At 41.4% G+C, this 20,777-nt stretch overlaps 3 protein-coding genes across 3 annotated transcripts; all 3 read right to left on the bottom strand.

The window, feature by feature from the left end:
* Positions 1-1,089: 1,089 nt before the first annotated feature.
* Positions 1,090-1,974, bottom strand: LOC310747399 (olfactory receptor 14A16-like; the record flags this gene model as incomplete). The annotated part of the gene is made up of 1 exon (XM_083581762.1): positions 1,090-1,974. The coding sequence occupies exon 1, from the start codon at positions 1,918-1,920 to the stop codon at positions 1,090-1,092; it is 831 nt and encodes a 276-aa protein (XP_083437888.1). The 5' UTR covers positions 1,921-1,974.
* Positions 1,975-4,704: 2,730 nt separating this feature from the next.
* LOC310747398 (uncharacterized protein) lies at positions 4,705-10,952 on the bottom strand (the record flags this gene model as incomplete). The annotated part of the gene is made up of 3 exons (XM_083581761.1): positions 4,705-5,610; positions 5,669-6,275; positions 10,594-10,952. The coding sequence occupies 3 exons, from the start codon at positions 10,950-10,952 to the stop codon at positions 4,705-4,707; spliced, it is 1,872 nt and encodes a 623-aa protein (XP_083437887.1).
* A 6,719-nt stretch (positions 10,953-17,671) lies between these two features.
* Positions 17,672-20,460, bottom strand: LOC310747499 (olfactory receptor 14C36-like). Its single transcript, XM_083581939.1, has 3 exons — positions 20,238-20,460; positions 20,060-20,150; positions 17,672-18,901 (listed from the first exon to the last, which is right to left on the bottom strand). The coding sequence occupies exon 3, from the start codon at positions 18,737-18,739 to the stop codon at positions 17,882-17,884; it is 858 nt and encodes a 285-aa protein (XP_083438065.1). The 5' UTR covers positions 18,740-18,901; positions 20,060-20,150; positions 20,238-20,460; the 3' UTR covers positions 17,672-17,881.
* Positions 20,461-20,777: the final 317 nt, after the last annotated feature.

The following is a 20,777-nucleotide window of genomic DNA, read 5'->3' as shown; positions in this document are numbered from 1 at the left end:
TACAGTTCATACACACCTGATCAGGAGACTTGAAAACTCTCCTTGTGTGTCACAAGTGCACCCCATTCCCTGGTAGGTAATGCCAGGTGAGCTGGCTCTCTGGGTTGTGGTACTTTCCTTTACCTCGACTAGGCTAGTGCTGGACATTTACAGGGTGTGAATCTGGCATAATTTATACAGGCTTAAGTTCCACCAGCTTGCTGCATTCAAGAATGCTCAGTTAAGTCTCATGTGCCACATATGTGACAAATAATAATGTATGGAATGAATAAAAAACAACATTCACTGAGATATATCCACTACCACACTGCACAAAACAAAATAAATTGAAGCAAGGGCTCATCCACACATCTGCTTGTCTCCTGTGCAGGTTAGAGTGGTTTTCCACTTGTCCCATGCTTTCGAGGATATAGGTCTAAGCAATTTTGCCATGGCGTGCTGCTTTCCCCCAGAAAAACCTTTCTTTAACAATAGACAAGAACAAAAACAAGAACAAACAGCCATCTGCAGAATGCACAGTTTCTGTTTGTTCCGATTCAGCTCTAAAGATTGGATTTTTCTAGGAGAATGTGGCAGGGCGAACAGAGGTGTGGCTGAGACCTGAAAGTATGTGCCTGTGTTGATGAAGGAAGGCAAAATATTCTGAATATTCTGAAGAAACAATATCTTATTTATTTCTTATGTTTGTATTCTAACTTTCCACCAAATATAAATTAAGTAGATGTCATCAATAATGCAAATACAATAAAATATAATAAAAGATGGCAGAACAGTAATAAAATACACAGCAAAATAAAGCCATAAAACAAGTTAGTTGAAACATTAATAAGCATCTAATTAAAATGCTTTAAGATGCCAAGAAGGTCATCAGAGATTAAAATAGCTAGGCCTCCCTGGACAAGGAATGCCTAAACTATTATAAACCAAACTATTGTAAAAAGTAGCAAAGTTTATTGTTACAGAAAACTATTATTATAGGGAAAAGCTATGTAAGGTGAGCTCAGTGCTTTTTTAAAAAAAGCTGTATTGCAAGAAGAGATGAAACAAAAACAGGCTTATAGGTGAACGGGAGGCCTCTTTTTATTATTCCTACAAAAAAATAAAACCCAGCAATTTCCACAAGGCAGTTTTGACATCTTTGTTTCTCATGCTGTAGATTATTGGGTTCATCAGTGGAGGCACCACAGTATATAACACAGCAAGCACTTCATCCAGATGGTATGGAGAATTAGAGGTTGGCATTAAGTAGGTGAAGACAGAAGTGAATAATAATATGCAGACAACTGTGATGTGGGGAATGCAAGTGGAGAAGGCTTTCTGCCTGTTTGCCATGGAGGGCATTCTAAACACTGCAGTAAAGATCTGCACATAGGACATGACAATGAACACAAAGCAACCAAGACTTAACACAGCAGTAAATAGAAGAGCCCAAATTTCATTGAGGTATGAATCAGAGCAGGAGATCTTAAGTAGGCGTGGAATTTCACAGAAGAACTGGTGGATGACATTGGAGCAGAAAGGAAGTGAAAAAACAATACCAGTGTGCAAAGCAGCATTGAACAAACCAAACATCCATGCTCCACCTGCCATTTGAATGCAGCTGCTCCATTTCATCATAGATGCATAGTGCAAAGGGTGACAAATAGCTACATATCGGTCATAGGCCATGGCAGTGAGGAGGAAGAAGTCTGATGATGCAAAAAGGATGAAGAGAAACGTTTGAGTAACGCACTGTGAATATGAAATCAGTCTTATGTTCATGAGAGAATTTGCCATGGATTTGGGAATGATGACGGAGATTGAGCCAACATCAAGGATTGATAAGTTGACAAGAAAAAAATACATTGGGGTGTGCAGATGACTGTTGACAGCAACCAGGGTAATGATCAGAAGATTTCCCACCAGGGCAGTCAGGTACATTGCAAAGAAGATCGCAAAGTGTAAAATCTGCAGATGTCGACCCCCAGAAAATCCTAGAAGTACGAAATTTTCAATCATTGTTATGTTGAGAATGACATGAATCATATTTTGACTGTTGGAAGAAGAGAAACAGTATTGATTAATTCATTTGCACATAGAAGAAGGTGTCTTTATTATAAATTCTGAAATGTCTCCCTGTAATTTGCTACTTACCCCATCCCACCCCCATTTCCTGGTTTTAGTTTGTTTTTGTTCGTTTTTTTTGTATTTTGCACCAGCAAGAAGGCACTTCCAACAAACAGCACCCTCAGATTCTAGTGATTCCTTCAAACAGCTGTAGCACGCTTGTTCCCCATCCCACCCAATGTCATTTCTTAATTGTCCTTCATCCTGAGATGTCAGGAGTTTGCCATGGGGAGAAGAAGCCCCACTATGCAACCAGTGTTTCATTCCCAATTCTCTGGGTCAAAACTCTTTAAGGCAAAACTCACAGTCCAGATTTGTGTAATTCTAACTCTGTGTTCTTGTGCTTAGAAAATAACCTAAATGTGTGTGATACAGCTCCATGCCTGAGGCTAAGCAGGTTTGGTCATGAATGTTATCATGATGGAAGAGTGCCAAGGAACCATAATCACTCTGAGATCTTTGGGGGGCAATCTGGGGCATACAGGTCAGAAATAAAATTATAATGCCTTGGATCCTATGATAACTTCATTTTGCCAGAGGAATTTTCCCATCCCTACCTCTCCCTAGCAGCCATCAATTTGTTAGCAGCCTCCTCCCCAAACTTCCAGAGAGGCATTTCAGGGGTTGCAAGTGTATATATTGGGAAGGATAGAAGGATAGATGCTGCTTCTCTGAACTTCAATTTATTTATCCATCTCAGAAGAAATAGATTGAAAATAAGAAAAGGTGCATGATTAAGCCACTATTCTAGTAGGATAGAGCAGGATTGGGGATACTGAACATACAAATGAGGGGATAATCACCTAGAAAAAGAAAACAACAACAGCAACAACAACATAATAACAATGTAATAGCAATGATATTTTAAAAAATAAAGATGGACAAAAGCAAAAAAGTGGAATAGAATTAAGTGGAAGGAATTAAAGGAATATCAAGAAAGGAGATCTGAGGACACAAGATTGAAGGACACAGATAAAATGGATACTGTATTTTTCTATATATTTCTTTGGCAATTCTGCTTCAAATGACTTATCAGCAAAATGGTTCCTATTTACCTTCGTTGGTCTAGGTGTCTCTCCCTTTTTCTGACACCTTTTAATCTTTCACTCAGTAAAGTGTGAACAAATCAGGTGTATATTTTCCATTTTTTCCTCAGATTTGCCATAATTCTTTCACATCCCATGCAATTGCGAGTGATTCCTCTCTTTTTTCTTCTATCAGATCACAGCAACTCATCTTGGGTTGACAGGTGTGTCTTGGAGAAAGAACTTGTTTCAAACAGCAGTAAAAGAGGCAGGTTTATGTGATAGGAGACATATCTACCTGAATCATTTTGTTCTCTAAAGATTTACTCCCTGTTTCCCTGAATAGCTCAGCATTAATGGCACAGAGTGGCTACAATGCTGACTTTTCTGACTACAACAGCCTACTTTCAAAGTTTGCAATCTAAGGCTATGTTGCATTGCATTTTCCAGTTGTCAATATTCAGTGAGACCCAGAGAGCTCCTCTTTTGAATTTCCAAACATCCCCACATGGAATAGGGAGGCAATGTTTAAGTCATCCACCCAAGGGAACAAATGTAATAGCTGAATTGTAGCAGAGGCTGAGGCAATGCCAGCTCTTTAGCATCATTCTAAGGAATGAAAGATTTTCCTTCATCATTAGGTAAATTGTTGTATACCCACAAATAATCAAAGATACTAGGTAACACCAAGAAAAATTCTGATAACCATTTAGTTTAAGGTTAGCAGATGTCCCTGTTTCCCGGGGACAGTCCCTGGATTTACAAATCAGTCCCCTGACAAAATCTTATCATTCCTACTGAAGTTGAAAAGTGTCCCCAGATTCATTGAAAAAAATCTGGTAACCTTAATTTAGTTGAAACACACACACACGCACTAAAGTAACTTGGGGTAATAGCATCAGAAATATCCTTCCCCTCAAGAGAATATAGGAGCAAAAGAAGATTTTATGTGGATGCAACCAAAAGTCTATTTAGGCCAGCATCCTATTTTCCAAAGCAGACAACCAGATGTTTTTGGAAACCCATAAACAGAACCCATTCATGCAACTGGTACTTGAAAGTATCTGAACATGCAAGTTGTGATGGACATCATTACTAGTAGCTATTGAGAGAAGCTATTGAGAATAAGAAGGGACAGCTTCTGCATCCAGAAAGACTAAAAGGGGATGGGAGTAAGCCCTGTTATAATCAGTTGGCCTGCTCTGAGGTAAATGAGGTTCTGATTGCAGCCATAGTCATGTGTAGAGTAGATACCGTATTTTTCCGTGTATTGGACGATGCTTTTTTGACACAAAAATCATGTCAAAAAACTGGGGTTGTCTACATATAGAGGTAGATAAAACATGTATAAGTCATAATGCTTTCCAGGGCACGAAATACAGAAAGAATGATCTCTCTCAGGTTTCTGTTTGCAAAATGGCAATATAATTTATTACTGCAGAAAACTGTTGTTACAGAGATAAGCTTCTATAGCAATAATAATATTGTATTATTATTATTATTATTATTATTATTATTATTATTATTATTATTTTAAATCTGCATTACAAGATAAGATCAAAGAGGAGCAGGATTAAAGGCAAATGGGAGGCATCTTTTTAGTTTTCTTACCAAAATTAAAACTCAGCAACTTCCACAAGGCAGTTTTGACATCTTTGTTCCTCATGCTGTAGATTATTGGGTTCATCAGTGGAGGCACCACAGTATATAACACAGCAAGCACTTCATCCAGATGGTATGGAGAATTAGAGGTTGGCATTAAGTAGGTGAAGACAGAAGTGAATAATAATATGCAGACAACTGTGATGTGGGGAATGCAAGTGGAGAAGGCTTTCTGCCTGTTTGCCATGGAGGGCATTCTAAACACTGCAGTAAAGATCTGCACATAGGACATGACAATGAACACAAAGCAACCAAGACAAATTGCTGTACTAAAAAGAAGGGCCCATATTTCATTGAGGTATGAATCAGAGCAGGAGATCTTAAGTAGGCATGGTATCTCACAGAAGAACTGGTGGATGACATTGGAGCAGAAGGGCATTGAAAAAACAGTACCAGTGTGCAAAGCAGCATTGAGCAAACAACACATTAATGTTCCACCTGCCATCTGGATGCAACTACTCCATTTCATCACGAATGCATAGTGCAAAGGGTGACAGATGGCCACATATCGGTCATAGGCCATGACAGTGAGGAGGAGGAGGTCTGATGACACAAAAAACACAAAGAAAAACACTTGTGCGACACATTGTGAATATGAAATCAGCCTTATGTTCATGATGGAATTAGCCAGAGATTTGGGAATGATGGTAGAGGTTGATCCAAGGTCCAGAATTGATAAGTTGAGAAGAAAGAAATACATTGGTGTGTGCAGGTGCCTGTTGACAGCTATCAGGATAATGATCAGAATATTTCCCATCAGAATAGCCAGGTACATTGCTAAGAAGATCAAAGATTGCAAAATTTGCCATTCTCGGTCCTCCAAAAATCCCAGAAGTTGAATAGCCAAGACCTATTGTGAAACTCAAAAGAAGAGCCCAAATCTCAGTGAGGTATGAATCAGAACAGGAGATCTTCAGTAGGTGTGGAATTTCACAGAAGAACTGGTGGATGACATTGGAGCAGAAAGGAAGTGAAAAAACAGTACCAGTGTTCAAAGCAGCATAAAGGAAGCCTGCCATCCAGGCTCCACTTGCCATCCAGATACAGCTACTCCATGTCATCATAGACGAATAGTGTAAAGGGTGACAAATGGCTACGTAATGGTCATATGCCATGACAGTGAGGAAGAAGAAGTCCGATGACAGGAAATGGATGAACAAAAACAGTTGTGTGACACACTGTGAATATGAAATCAGCTTTATGTTCATGAGGGAATTGGCCATTGATTTTGGAATAATGACAGTGGTTGATCCAACATCAAGCACTGATAGGTTGACAAGAAAGAAATACATGGGGGTGTGCAGGTGACTGTTGATGGCTACGAGGATAATGATAAGAAGATTTCCCATCAGAATAGCCAGGTATATTGCTAAGAAGATCACAAAGTGCAAAAATTGCCATTCTTGGTCCCCCGAAAATCCCATGAGTAGAAAATTGTCAATGATTGTTATGTTGGACATGTCATCTATAAGATTTTGGCTGCTGAAGGAAGAGCAGAAAAATAATGATCCCGTGCACATAAAACAATGTGTGCTCATTCTAAAGTCTTATCCCCCCCCCATTAATTTTACAATTATTTACTGCCATGTATGATGCTTTTTATTATTGTTAAATGAATGACCTCATAATTTCAGTTTTCCCAATACAGTATAGTATTTTACTGGACCCAAACAAATTTTGTGCCAACAGAAAGGCATTTCCACTAATAAGTCCCCAACCACCTGCAGCCTACTTGAGTCTCTTCAAATTGCATTTCTAAGGGTCCTTCAGTACAGAGAGTGTGGTGTTAACAGTGTGGAAAAAGGCATAGGAAAGCCCTATTGCACAGATCTCCTTGCACCTCAGAAAGCTGAACTGGTTTCGCTAGGAACACTACCTGGATGGAAGAGTGTCATTGAACCATGTGTTGCCCACCCAGAGTTCTTTCACAAAGGCAAAAGTGTCATGAATAAATAAAATTAGAAAGATGTGGGACCCATGTTGTTAGGGGCCCCTTCTACAAAATGGCGCAGAGGCTTCTCAGGGGTCACAGACAGATGCAAGGATAGCCATATATTTCTTATGAAAACATATTAATTTTATCTATCTTGAGGATCCAAGTCAATATGATTCTTGTGAGTTTACTTTACCATATGATCCTATGCTGCAGGTGATTCCTTAACCTCCTGACTCACAAGCCATTATCTCTGTCCCCAATCTTGCCTCATCTGCCTAACAGGGGATATTCAGTAGTACCTCAGGTTACAGAAACTTCAGGTTACAGACGCTTCAGGTTACAGACTCCACTAACCCAGAAATAGTACCTCGGGTTGAGAACTTTGCTTCAGGATGAGAACAGAAATTGTGTGGCGGTGGCAGCGGGAGGCCCCATTAGCTAAAGTGGTACCTCAGGTTAAGAACAGTTTCAGGTTAAGAACGGACCTCCAGAACGAATTAAGTACTTAACCCGAGATACCACTGTATCACATTTGGAAATAAATAGTAGAAATTCCATACTATGTACAGGGTTTAAAACAAAAGTAGTAGAAGTCGTGTGGTGTGTATGGGGTGTTTGGAGAGGGAGAATGTGTCTGGTGGGGGACACGTCATGCTCCTTTCTGGGGTAGTTTATCCTCCTTTGGTCCCCTCCATGTACTCAGCTCTCACCTGTGGCTCCTTGATGCTGTCTCATCACATTTCATTCCAGTATGAGAGATCCATCGCAATCTCTTCTCTGTTGGATTCACAGCTCCTTTTGCTTCACAGGTGCATGTTAGAGGAAAAGCTTCTTTTAAAAGCACTAAGAGGGGAGACTTATGTGATGGTGGAAGTATGTTGCTGACTTCTGTTGGTCGCTAAAGATTACCTCCTTCTTTCCCCGAATTGCACAGCACTAACTGCCCAGAGCTACTGCCAAAATAGGTCACTTTTCTGACAGCAATAGACCACCTTCAAAGTTTTCAGTCTTAGGCTATCTCTCATCATGAATTGCTACTGTCTACCTTTCCCAGGCTATCTTTCTCATGCTGCACATACAGTGAGACCCAGGCAAGGATTCCTCTTCTGTTTCTTATCATACCCATATGGAATTGGGGCGGGAGAACTGCAATGCTTAAGTAATTAAGGGAATTAATGCAACAGTAACATGGTTGCAGAGGCTGATGCAATGGCAGCTCTTCAGCATCCTTGCTAGGCATTGGGGAAATCCCTTCATCATTAGGGAAGCAATCATAGGCCTGTAAAACACCACCGTTGTAGGCAGGATCCCTCAAATTGCAGATAACCATAGAATTGCAACATGCATACACTACATGTCCAGCATATGGAAGAGCACCACTTAAAAGCAGTTTCCACCTATCCTACAGTATGTATCTCCCCACAGAGATATATGCCACAATAAATTTCTGAATGTTAAAAGTGCCAAGAGATTTTTGTAGGTGTGTGGGTGGATGAGATGCTCTTTGACAATGAAAATTATACACCATTATACGGGTGTGGGACTTGATATTAATGGGGAAAAATCACTCACAAGGATGAAAACCCAGGAAAGAACACAAAATCAGAAAAGTTTTGTAAAACATGTTTCAGCTTTATTTCCAATTCAACTTCAAAAAACATGGCTATAGTCCACCAGTCATGATAACATTTTGGAAGGTATTTGTATTTGAAAGAGAAATATTCATATATATTTTTAATTAGAGATTTCTTGGTTTACAAAGGTATGTGCAATGTCTCTTTTTCAAGTTACATTTTCTACAGATTAGTTTCATTTGTTGAGACATTAGTGTTATTTAAAAAGCACTGGGACTGTGCTCAGTGGAAGGCTCTTTTTTTCTTTCTTGTGTTTATTATGTAAATGATAGATGAACCCCTTTAAAAAGTCAATAAAAAACTCACACTAACTCTGTTTTGGTTCAGCTTTAGGCACTGCACGTGTCTGTCAATGTTCTTTCCTTCAGCAGAGCATTGTGATCTTTTTTTAAGATATAGGGGCACATCTTAACCTCACACAGGCACACTGTAATCCTTGGTTCTAGATTCAGGTAGGTAGCCGTGTTGGTCTGACATAGTAGAAATATATATTTTTAAAAAATTAAAAATTGTCCAGTAGCACCTTAGAGACCAACTAAGTTTGTTCTTGGTATGAGCTTTCATGTGCAGGCACATTTCTACAGAAGTGCAATCCTGTTGCAGATATAGCCAAAGGCAGCTCTGAAACCCCCAAAACAAATCCAGGCAACTAGCCATATGTTGTGTCATGCTATGTCATTCCCCACCATTGTCTAAGACCCAGGATAAATTGAAGGTTCCTCACATCCCTGGCTGGTGGGCAGAGTTCAGTTTCATAGGCCACAAATTGTGTGCAGAGCAGGTCTGATATAAGAAAGTCATGAAGCTAGATTTCTAGCACACCAGAAGACAGAAGAGGATATAGCTGGTTTAAAAACTACATTTTGACTATATAAAGGTACTATGTTGTACTCAATATATAAGGCATAAACCACACTAATAAAGATAAAACGAGGCCCAAGTAAACAATGTTAGAAAATAGAAATATAAATCTGAAGGTCGAACACCAGTTGAAAAAAATCTGTTTCAATGGCACAGTCTTTTTCAATTCTGTCAAACAGGAGACTGCATGCCAATAAGAACCACTATATGTATATATTTATGAATGAAATGCGGATGCAAGCAGGGGATGGTCACTACCATTACACTTAAATGTTGTCACATAGGGTTGCCACACTTACTATAGTAGGTGGAATGTGCCGGAAGCAGGGTGCCTTGTACGGATGTCAAAGGCAGAAATTCATCATCTACATCTGTAGCAAGGGATTGGGAAAGTGGCTAACCTGTAGAATTCTTGCCTGGAGATTCTCTACAATTGTGATTGTGGCAGGGAAGCGAAGTGCCTTAAACAGATGTGTTCAGGCAGGAATTCATCATGGCTATACGAAGCATGTGACTGAGGAAGCTGCTGCACCTGTGGATTTTTTTCTGGATACATGTCTCCTCCCCCATCCCAAAAGCCAGGACAAAGCATCGATGCATGGTACCAAGTTTGTAAGCAAGCATAATAGGCAACCCTTGAGAAAGTGTTCCCTGTTTAAGGGGTGTGTATTGTTAAGGGGTGTGCATTGCCTTAACCACCCATTTCCTTGATATTTTAAGCAGGTATAGAAAGGACATACACCTCAGTGGTAGTGGTGGCATGTGGTGGCAGTGGTAGTTTTTAAACTATGGAACTGATTTATTGTTTGGAAGTGTCTGGTAAAACAGCTTCCACAGGGCAGTTTTGACATCCTTATTCCTCATGCTGTAAATTAACGGATTCATCATTGGAGGAATCACTGAATATATCACAGCAAGCACTTCATCCAGATTATATGAAGGGCTGGAGGTTGGCATGACATAGGAGAAGATACCTGTACTAAGTAAGAGAGAGACAACAGTGAGGTGGGGAATGCAAGTAGAGAAGGCTTTCTGCCTGCTTGCCTTGGAGGACATTCTCAGCACTGCGGTAAAGATCTGCACGTAGGATGTGACAATGAGCACAAAGCAGCCAAGACCTAAGGCTGAACTAAAGAGAAGGGCCCACATTTCACTGAAGTATGGATCAGAGCAGGATATCTTCATCAGGTGTGGGATTTCACAGAAGAACTGAGTGATGATGTTGGAGCAGAAGGGCAGTGAAAAAATGGTACCTGTGTGCAGAGCAGCATTAAGGAAGCCTGCTGCCCATGCCCCACCTGCCAGCTGAATACACCTTCCCCACTTCATCACAGAGGTATAGTGCAGTGGGTGACAGATGGCCACATACCGGTCATAGGCCATGACAGCGAGGAGGAAAATGTCTGATGACATGAAGAAGAGGAACAATAGCATTTGTGCAACACATTCAGAATAAGGAATACGTGTTGTGTTCATCAGGGCATTAGCTATTGATCTGGGAATGGTGGCGGTTGTGGATCCAAGGTCAACAATTGATAAGTTGACAAGGAAGAAATACATTGGGGTCTGAAGGTGGGTAGTTCTAGCTACCAGAATGATGATGAGGAAGTTTCCAATGAGAATTGCCATGTACATTGCTGTGAAGACTGCAAGGTGTAAGATCTGGAGTTCCCTTTGCTCTGAAAATCCCAGTAGCAGGAAATCTCTTATGATGGTTACATTAGACATGTCTTCTCAGTCTGTTGGGGGAATAACAGAGACCATTATAAATGTTGCTTGTGCAAGAATATGGTTCCATCCAGTATCTAGCAATGGCCAACTCAATACCCACTGGAAGTCTCAATACCTATTGGAAGTCAAAAGCACAATACCATTGTACCACTCATGTTCTTCCACAACTGGTATTCAGAGACACATATCTTCCAACATTTCCCATTGAAAATAGTGACTTCCATCATCATCATTATTATTATTATTATTATTATTATTATTATTATTATTATTTTGTTATTTTGTTATTTTGTTATTTTGTTATGTATACTCTGCGCCTCTGACTGGGGTGTCCCAACCACTCTGGGCAGCTTCCCACATATATAAAAACATAATAAACTAGTAAATATAAAAATGACTTCCCTTTACAGGACTGCCTTCAGATCTCTTCTAAAAGTTGTATAGTTCATTATCTCCATGACTTGGTGGTCACATAATTCCATACCCCACAACATTTCTCCAATGAAAATAGGGATGTCCTAAGGAAAAGCAGGAGGGATGCAGGTGGCGCTGTGGGTTAAACCACAGAGCCTAGGACTTCGCCAGAAACGGCTTAGTCATGCTGGCCACATGACCCGGAAGCTGTACGCCGGCTCCCTCGGCCAATAAAGCGAGATGAGTGCCGCAATCTCAGAGTCAGTCACAACTGGACCTGATGGTAAGGGGTCCCTTTACCTTTACCTAAGGAAAAGCAGGACATTTCAGGATCAAATCAGAAACTGGGACAGCTTCTCTAAATCCAGTGTCACTGGAAAATATGGGCACTTGGAGGGTCTAGAGACATATTCTAACTTAGTGATATTTTTAGGGGCAACTGTAAGGTAGAGGTTGCAACATGCTCACCATTTGTGTAAAAAAAAAAATCCCTAAACTGAACAGCACAGCTAAATAACAAACAGTTTGACCCCCAATTTTCACATACTGTCTCTTCCTGAAATCTCCACTTTCTGTAGAGCAGTTTGAAAACCCTCACCACATCTACTCAGAAGTAAGACAACAGGGTTTATTCCCTGGTAAGTGGGGTTACTTCCTGAAAGCTAGGAATGATTTGCTTTATATTCAGAAGTAGTATAGATCTGACAGTCAGAATGAAACAAGAGGGAATATCCATGCCTTTCATAGTGTCTGTGTTCATTTCTCATCTGCATCAAGCTTGTTTGGGGCAGAGGAGAGACACTATGCTGAGCTGAAGGCATCACTGCTCTGACCCACCATCATTGTTCATATGCACCTGCAGTTTATCTCTCTTTCCTACTATCTGCCTCTGATTTAATGCTAATATATATATATATATATATATATATATATATATATATATATATATATTCTATTAAACACTGATTCAATCTAATATGTCGTTAAATCAGGGAAATCTATGAAAGGCTGCATAACAGCATTTGTTTAAATTCACATGGGAAATATTAAACTAAGGATTACTCAAAGCAGACTCACTGAAATTAATTCACCTAATTTGGTCATCCCACGCATTTCAGCAGGTCTAATCTGAGGAGGACTAATTTAGGCTTGTCATATTTCCAGAGGTAAAAATCAGGATACCCCATAGCCCCTCTGCCATGCCAGAACCAGAGCCAGAGCCCGGATTGCCTGCACCAGAGTCCCTGCCTGAACCAGAGCTGCCCAAGCACACACAAAAACCCCAAAAAATCCAGGACATTTGCTTTAAAATGTAAAATTACCTTGAGGGGGCATGTAGGACCCCAAAAAGTGAACATATCCAGGAATTCCCAGACATATGGTCAGCCTAATAAACATTGAATAATACCCATTGTTTCTGCTTCACTCGGGTGCAGTTTGGGATGAAAGAGACTATAGCCAGGATCCAACTAAAGTTATACAATAAGCAAAGGTAGCCATAGTTAACCATGAGAAAAATCCATACTAGGGTAATCATTATCATCATCATCATCATCATAATTTATTTATACCCCACCCATCTGACTGGGTCTCCCCAGCCACTCCAGGCGGCTTTGAGCGGCTTTGAGTAAAATATTAAAATACAATGATCTGTTAAACATTAAAAGCTTCCCTAAACAGGGCTGCCTTCAGATGTCTTCTAAGTCAGATGTTTATTTCTTTGACATCTGATGGGAGGGTATTCCACAGGGCGGGCACCACTACCAAGAAGGCCCTCTGCCTGGTTAATAATAATAATAATAATAATAATAATAATAATAATATTTTATTTATACCCCGCCCTCCCCGGCCAAGACTGGGCTCAGGGCAGCTAAGACTGACTAAAATACAGTAAAAATATTTTAAAAATAAAAAAGTTGATTAAAATATAACTTAGAATATAGTTTAAAATGCAGCTTAAAATGCAGCCTCATTTTAGTGGTAGCCTAGAGATCACTGCCATAAGAGGAGAAAAAATCAACTATTCACCAGAGCCAAACTATCCATGCTGGTCCTACATGGGCCAGCAAAAAGAGCGAGGAAAATTTTATATACAAATCCCATATAAGGGGTTCCATCAAAAATAAATAAATGAGGAGGGGGGTTAGACTGAATTCAGCCCAAAGGCCAGGCGGAACAGCTCCGTCTTGCAGGCCCTGGAGAAAGATGTCAAATCCCGCAGGGCCCTGATCTTTTTGGTAGGGCGTTCCACCAGGCTGGGGCCAGAGCTGAAAAGGCGCTAGCCCTGGTTGAGGCCAATCTAAACTCCTTGGGGCTCGGGACTACCAAAGTGTTGCTATTTATGGACCTTAAGGTCCTCCGCAGGGCATAGCAGGAGAGGCGGTCCCATAGGTACAAGGCTCCTAGGTTTCCTGTAACTTTACTTCTTGCAGTGAGGGAACCGCCAGGGTAATACCTTAGATCAGCCTTTCTCAACCTCTGGGTCCCCAGATGTTGTTGAACTACAACTCCCATCACCCCTAGCTAGCAAGGCCAGAGCTCAGGGATGATGGGAGTTGTAGTCCAACAACAAATGGGGACCCACAGGTTGAGAACCGCTGCCTTAGATGAACCAAAAGTTCACAAAATAGTTGCACTCAAGTTTCACTGTAACCAACAGTCCTGTTCAACTGTGACAGTATTAAACCTTGTGATTTCAATAGACGTAAATGACTGGTTCTTGCTGTATCAGAACTCTCACCTATAGTCAATTGGCAAATATTGCACCATGGAGAGCTGGACAGAAATAGCTCAGGATGCCTAAGAAAGGAAAACATGCTTAGCAGAAGTATGTATTGCTATCCATTACTATCCCCACAATATTTACACAATACATGTGGCCATGCTGAGGCATGAAAGGAAATTGCATGGTAAATGTCACATGGAGCATGATGTCTGCTTGGCTGCAGTTTGCAAACCCCACAAATAACATGCCGTCTGAGAACAGGCACTCACAAAGGAGTGAAAATACAATGTCAGCTAAATGCACTTATGTCTGAAGAAGATCAAAGTGCATGGCAGGGGATCACTAGGGGATTAGAATCACACAATACATTGATGTATACAGTGGATCTGGATTGATTAGAAGTGAGGGGGGTTTGCGGGGGATCAGAAATAGACATGTACAGAAATGCAAAAGTAAAATTAAATACTGAGGCAAAGGAAACCATAGAGAAAGAAAGAGAGAGGTTTGATAACAGTTTTAAATCTGTCTTTCCCTACAAATATTTTCCAGCTTGATGCTGGAAATTCTCCCTGAATCTTAACTTGCCATATAACATACTATTTATCATTTTTTCCATCCATCCACTCCTTCAAACATCCTTTCATCTACCATTCATCATTCAGGGCAGCAAACAGAATGTCCATATTTACTTCATGTACTTACATTAAATTCCTTTTTCTTTGAGATTTGAAGGAAGCAACCTGTCGTTGTACAAGCATAAGCTGTGTGCCTTGCTGGGTACAAGCAGAACTAGAAGTGCTAAGGGATGTGAGCAAAGGGATAAGAAGTGTAAGAATGGTTCCTAGGGATTAACTACCTGAAGGTTCTGTGCAACTCTGCAGCAAAGCCCCAGAGACAAAACAGTGTCACTCTTACCTGCACTCCTTTGAAACATTTTTCATCATACAAGGCCCTTATTCTTGCATTGTGCTGAAGGAGCGGAACCACTGTATAACGGTGCCCCCAGCTTCCAGCTGCTCTAGACTGTCCAGAAGGATGTTATGATTAATGGTATCAAAGGCTATTGAGCGAGCCAGCAGAACTAGGAAACAGCTTTCACCTTTGTCCCTAGGCTGCCAGAGATCATCAACCAGCGCGACCAAGGCAGTTTCAGTCCCCTGATGAGGCCTGAATCCTGACTGGAAGGGATCCAAATGGTCCACATCCTCCAGGCATGCCTGGAGTTGTTCAGCAACCACCTGCTTAATCACCTTGCCCAAGAATGGAAGATTTGAGACTGGGCGATAATTTGCCATATTGGCCAGGCTCAAAGATGTTTTTTTAAGAAGTGGCTTAATGACCGCCTCTTTCAGCGGGTCTGGGAGTCTCCCTCACAGAGGCAAGCATTCCCCACCCCATGGAGCCTATTGCCCAGCCCTTCCTGGCTTGCTTTTAAGAGCCAGGATGGGCAAGGATCAAGGAGACAGGTGGTCGGCTTCACTCGTCCAAGCAGCCTGTCCACATCCTTGGAGGTAACAGATTGGAATTGATCCCACGCAACTTAACTAGACAGAACTCTAGCACTCTTCCGCCCCGGCCCTGTTCCCATGGTGGAGTGTACCTCTTTCCAAATCTAAGTGACTTTATCTGCAAAAATCTTTGCAAAATCATTGCAGGAGATCTTGGGGTCCTTACCAGGCCCCGGTGGCAAAGATGGTTGTGAACCTCCTGCAAGAGTCTCCTGCTGCTGTTTTCTGCAGATACAATAGAGGCAGTGAAGAAGATCCTCTTCGCCGTTGCTATCGCCACTTGGTAGGCTCGATGTTGAGCTCTAACCTGTGTCCAGTCAGATTCAGAATGAATTTTCTGCCACCGGCACTCTAGCCGTCTCAGCAATTGTTTCATTGCCCTCAGCTCTGGGGGAAACCATGGAGCTGTCTGGGCTCCATGCAATCAGAGAGGGTGCTTCGGAGCCAAACAGTCGATAGCCCTGGTTAACTCCACATTCCAGCGGGCCACCAGGGAATCAGCTGAAAGGCTATTAACATGGGATAAAACATCCCCTACCTCTCTCTGGAAACCATTTGGATCCATTAAGTGGCAGAGGCAGACCATCTGAATCGAGCCCACCTCCCTGCAGAAGGGAAGGGTCATAGAGAAGTCCAGGTGCACCAGTAAGTGATCCGACCATGGCACTTCTTTTGTTTTGCTTTTATTTAGTGTCAGATCACCCACATCTATAGAGGTGAACACCAGGTATAAGGCATGTCTGCAACTATGAGTTGGGCCAAACTTATTCAGGGACAGCCCCATGGAGGCCATGCTTTCCACAAAGTCCCGAGGTGCCCCTTGTAAGGTTGTGTCGGCATGGATGCTAAAATCCCCCAGGACAACCAAACTAGGTGTCTCCAGGAGCACATCCACCACGACCTGAAGCAGCTCAGGCAAGGAATCCTTGGTGCAGTGGGGAGGTTGGTACACCAAAAGGAATCCTGTACTGCCCCTATTGCCCAACTTCCAGAACATGCACTCAGAAAACTGGGTCTTCCCAATAGGATGCCTGGTGCAAACTAATGACTTCCTAAAACTCACTGCAACCCCCACTCCCCGCCCATGTGATCTGGGTTTCTGTGTATAATAGAAACTTGGTGGACAAGCAGTGGCAAGAACAGGCCCTTCTGCTTCATTCAACCAAGTCTCTGTTACACATGCCAGGTCAAGTCCTCCATCCCCAATTAAGTCATTGATTCCGTTATCCTTCCGGTCAAGGCCAGACCTGGAGGCAGGGATAGTCTTCAAACAACGACTAAACCCGCCTCCTCGGTAATGACATCGTCTGGTCTTAGTATAGCTCCTCCTCCTAAGCATGATCACTGAGATCGGATGTCCCAGCGCATCCCCCCCCCCCCCCGTGGAACCTGCCCCAGCCATTCTGTTGGCTGGGGCCCACTCCCAGGCAGCCCTGACCCTCTCCCCTTAAAAGCAAAACACAAACGATACTGAATAATAATAATAATTAGAAACTAATAATAATAAGAAAAACAATTTACAATTACATTAAAACTAAACCTATTCCCAGTCCCACCCAAATGTCCACCCCACCCTGCAACAGAGAAAAACACACACACAAAAACCCCCACAGTTTAAAACACCACAGATAAAAATAAATTTAAAGGACGAGCCCTCTCTGCTGAGCAGCCGCCACAGTCCTTGTGAAGCCTATCTTGTTGTTGTTGTTGATAATGATGATGTCACCATAAATTTGTTCTTATGTGAACTTTCTGAAAACAATTTGAAAACTATATAACTAGGTAGAGCAACAAGGATACCTACCCCAGGGGCAGCATAGACTCAAAGGTTATGTATTATATTTCCATTTTTTAAAATAATATTGAAATTTCCCCCCAATAAAACAAAAAATCAGAAAACAATAAAAAGTGGCTTTTGCATGAAAGTGTTGTCCCAGGAACAAATGCTTGTCCAATATGGAAATATTTCTTCCACTTTAAGTGATTAAGGGGGGAAACTACACTGAAGCAGAGTTAGGGTTGTGTTCAGTTCAGTTTTATTTGGAGTAACTCATTAAAATCAATTATGTTTATTACTTTTAAGGTGTCAGTTCTAAGTAGGACTTACCATGCATACAACACAAACATTTTACATTCCCAGTGATATTAATAATAACTCACAATTTGAATTCGATATATTATGCAATGCTAAAATGCAATACAGTGAAAATAAAGCGGGAAATGATGTAAGTTTTATGTTAAATTATTCCATAATTTAACACAAGTAAGCAGCAGGGTTATCAGTGAAAAGGAAGCATGGTGTTCTTGCTTGAAATCTTCCAGTAAAACAGCTTCCCCAGGGCAGCTTTGACATCCTTATTCCTCATGCTGTAGATTACTGGGTTCATCATTGGAGGAACCACAGAATATATCACAGCAAGCATCTGGTCCAGCTTGTATGAAGAGATGGAGGCTGGCATGAGATAAGTAAAAAGAATGGTGCCAACTAAGACAGAGAGAACAATGAGATGGGGAATGCAAGTGGAGAAGGCTTTTTGCCTGTTTGCCATGGACTGCATGCTCAACACTGTGCTGAAGATCTGCACATAGGTCAAGATGATGAATACAAAGCAGCCAATACCTAATGCGCAACTGAAGAGCAGTGTCCAAATTTCATTGAGGTATGAATCAGCGCATGAGATCTTCATTAGGTGTGGGATTTCACAAAAGAACTGATTGATAACGTTGGAACAGAAGGGCAGTGAAAAAATAGTGCCAGTATGCACAGCAGCATTAAGCAAACCTGCCATCCACGATCCACCTGCCAGTTGGATGCATCTTCCCCACTTCATCACAGATGCATAATGTAGTGGGTGGCAGATGGCCACATATCGGTCATAGGCCATGACCGTGAGGAGGAAGACATCCGATGACAGGAAAAAAACAAAGGAAAGCATCTGTGTCACGCATTCAGAATATGAAATCAATGTTGAGTTCATGAGCGCATTGGCCATTGATTTGGGAATAATGACAGAGGTGGAGCCAAGTTCTCCTATCGATAAATTGACAAGGAAGAAATACATTGGGGTCTGAAGGTTGGTGTTGAGGGCTACTAGAATTATGAGAATCAGATTTCCTGTAAGGATAACCAGATACATTGCTGAGAAGATTGCAAACTGTAAAAGTTGAAACTCTCATTGGTTAGAAAATCCCAGAAGCAGGAAATCATTGATTATTGTTATATTAGACATTACTTCTCCCTCATGCTCAAGAGGTACAGTAGCACAGATTACCAGTCATCAGAAGCAAGGAATCGAAACCTATAGAATGGGGGGCGGGGAATACCATTAATCTTCATAAATATTAACTTATATTGCCTGAACATTCAATACTGCATTTCTTTAAAGTGTGTTCTCGCTACAAAACAGCAACATCAGAATAGTCAGGTATACTCCTAAGAAGCTCACAAAGTGCAAAACTTGCCATTCTTGGTCCCTCGAAATTTCCAGTAGTAGAAAATTGTTAATGTTCATTCTAAAGTCTTATTTTTTCATTAATGTTAGAATTATAGTTACTGCCATGTATGATATTTTTTATTACTTTATTGTTAAATGAATGATATCACAATTTCAGTTTTCCCGATGTAGTTTTTTACTGGATCCAAACAAATTTTGCACCAACAGAAAGGCACTTCCACTAATAAGTCCCCAACCACCTGCAGCCAACTTGAGTCTCTTCACATTTGATTTCTAAGGGTCCTTCAGTACAGAGAGTTCAGGGGCTTGCAGTGAGGAAAACAACCTAGGAAAGCCCTACTGTACAGGCACAGATCTCCTCACACTTTCCTGGTTTCAGACTTTAGTCTATAAAGCAATACTCAGACATCAGGTTAACAGAATGCCTGTTGTGTTTTGGTGCTAAGAAAATACCCTGAAGCTAAACTGGTTTCGCTATGAACACTACCTGGATGGCAGAGTGTCACTGAACCATATGTTTGCCACCCTGAGATCTTTTCAAAGGCAAAAGTGTCATGAATAAATAAAATTGCAAAGGCTTGGGACCCATGTTGTGAGGAGCCCCTTCCAACCAAGTGGCTTCTCAAGGGTCACAGACTGATACAAGGAGAATGGAAGGAGCGGAAACATTTATTCTGGAAACTTATTCATTTTATTTATCTTGGGGATCCAAGTCAATACGATTCTTGTGAGTTTACTTTACCATATTGTCCTAAGCTGCAGGTGATTCCTTAAACTCCTGACTCACTAGCTATTATCTCTGTTCCCATTCTTGCCTCATCAGTCTAACATGCAATGTATCAGCTTCGGAAAGAAATAGCATAAATCCCATACTGTGTACAGGGTTTAAAAGAACAGTAGAAGTTGTTCGGAGAGGAGGAGTATGTCTGGTGAGGGACACATCATGCTCCTTTCTGGAGTAGTTTCTCCACCTTTGGTCCCCACCATGCACTCAGTTCTCACCTGTGGCTCTTAGAAGCTGTCTCCTCACATTTCATGCTAGTATGAGAGATCCATCGCTGTCTCTCCTCTGTTAGATTCACAGCTCCTTTTGCTTCACAGGTGCATGTTAGAGGAAAAGGTTATTTAAAGAAGCACTGAGAGAGAAAGATGAATGTGATAGTGGAAATATATTGCTGACCTCTATTCGTTGCTAAAGATTAGCTCCCTCTTTCTCTGAATAGCATGGCACTAACAGCCCGGAGGCACTGCCAAAAAAACAGAAGCAAAAGACCAAAGTTTACAATCTAAGGCTCTCTCTCATCATGAATTGCTGATACTGTCTACTTTTCTCATACTATCTTTCTCATGCTGCATGCACAGTGAGACCCAAGCAAGGATTCCTCTTCTGTTTCTTATCATACCCATATGGAATGGGGGCAGGGTAACTGCAGTGTTTAAGTAATTGAGGGAATTAATTCAACAGTAACATTGTTGCAGAGGCTGATGCAATGGCAGCTCCTAAGAATCCTTGCTAGGCATTGGGGAAATCCCTTCACCATTAGGGAAGCATTGATAGGCAAAACACCACCGTTAGTAGGCAGGATCCCTCAAATTGTGGATAACCATATAATTGCAACATGCATACACTACATGTCCAGCATATGGAAGAGTCCCACTGCGAGGACAAAAAGGGGAGATCCCGGGGCCGCGCCGACCTTAAGTGACCCAGGCCATGCCC

This window comes from Podarcis filfolensis (genome assembly GCF_964270895.1).
Source record: "Podarcis filfolensis genome assembly, chromosome: 13".
NCBI lineage: Eukaryota > Metazoa > Chordata > Lepidosauria > Squamata > Lacertidae > Podarcis > Podarcis filfolensis.
Note: the sequence above shows the minus strand (reverse complement) of the source record. Positions and strands in the feature narration are given on the sequence as shown.

Bases quoted from the DNA above. Each gene is read 5' to 3' on its own strand.
- LOC310747499 (XM_083581939.1), bottom strand. From the start codon at position 18,739: ATGTATCTGGTTATCCTTACAGGAAATCTGATTCTCATAATTCTAGTA.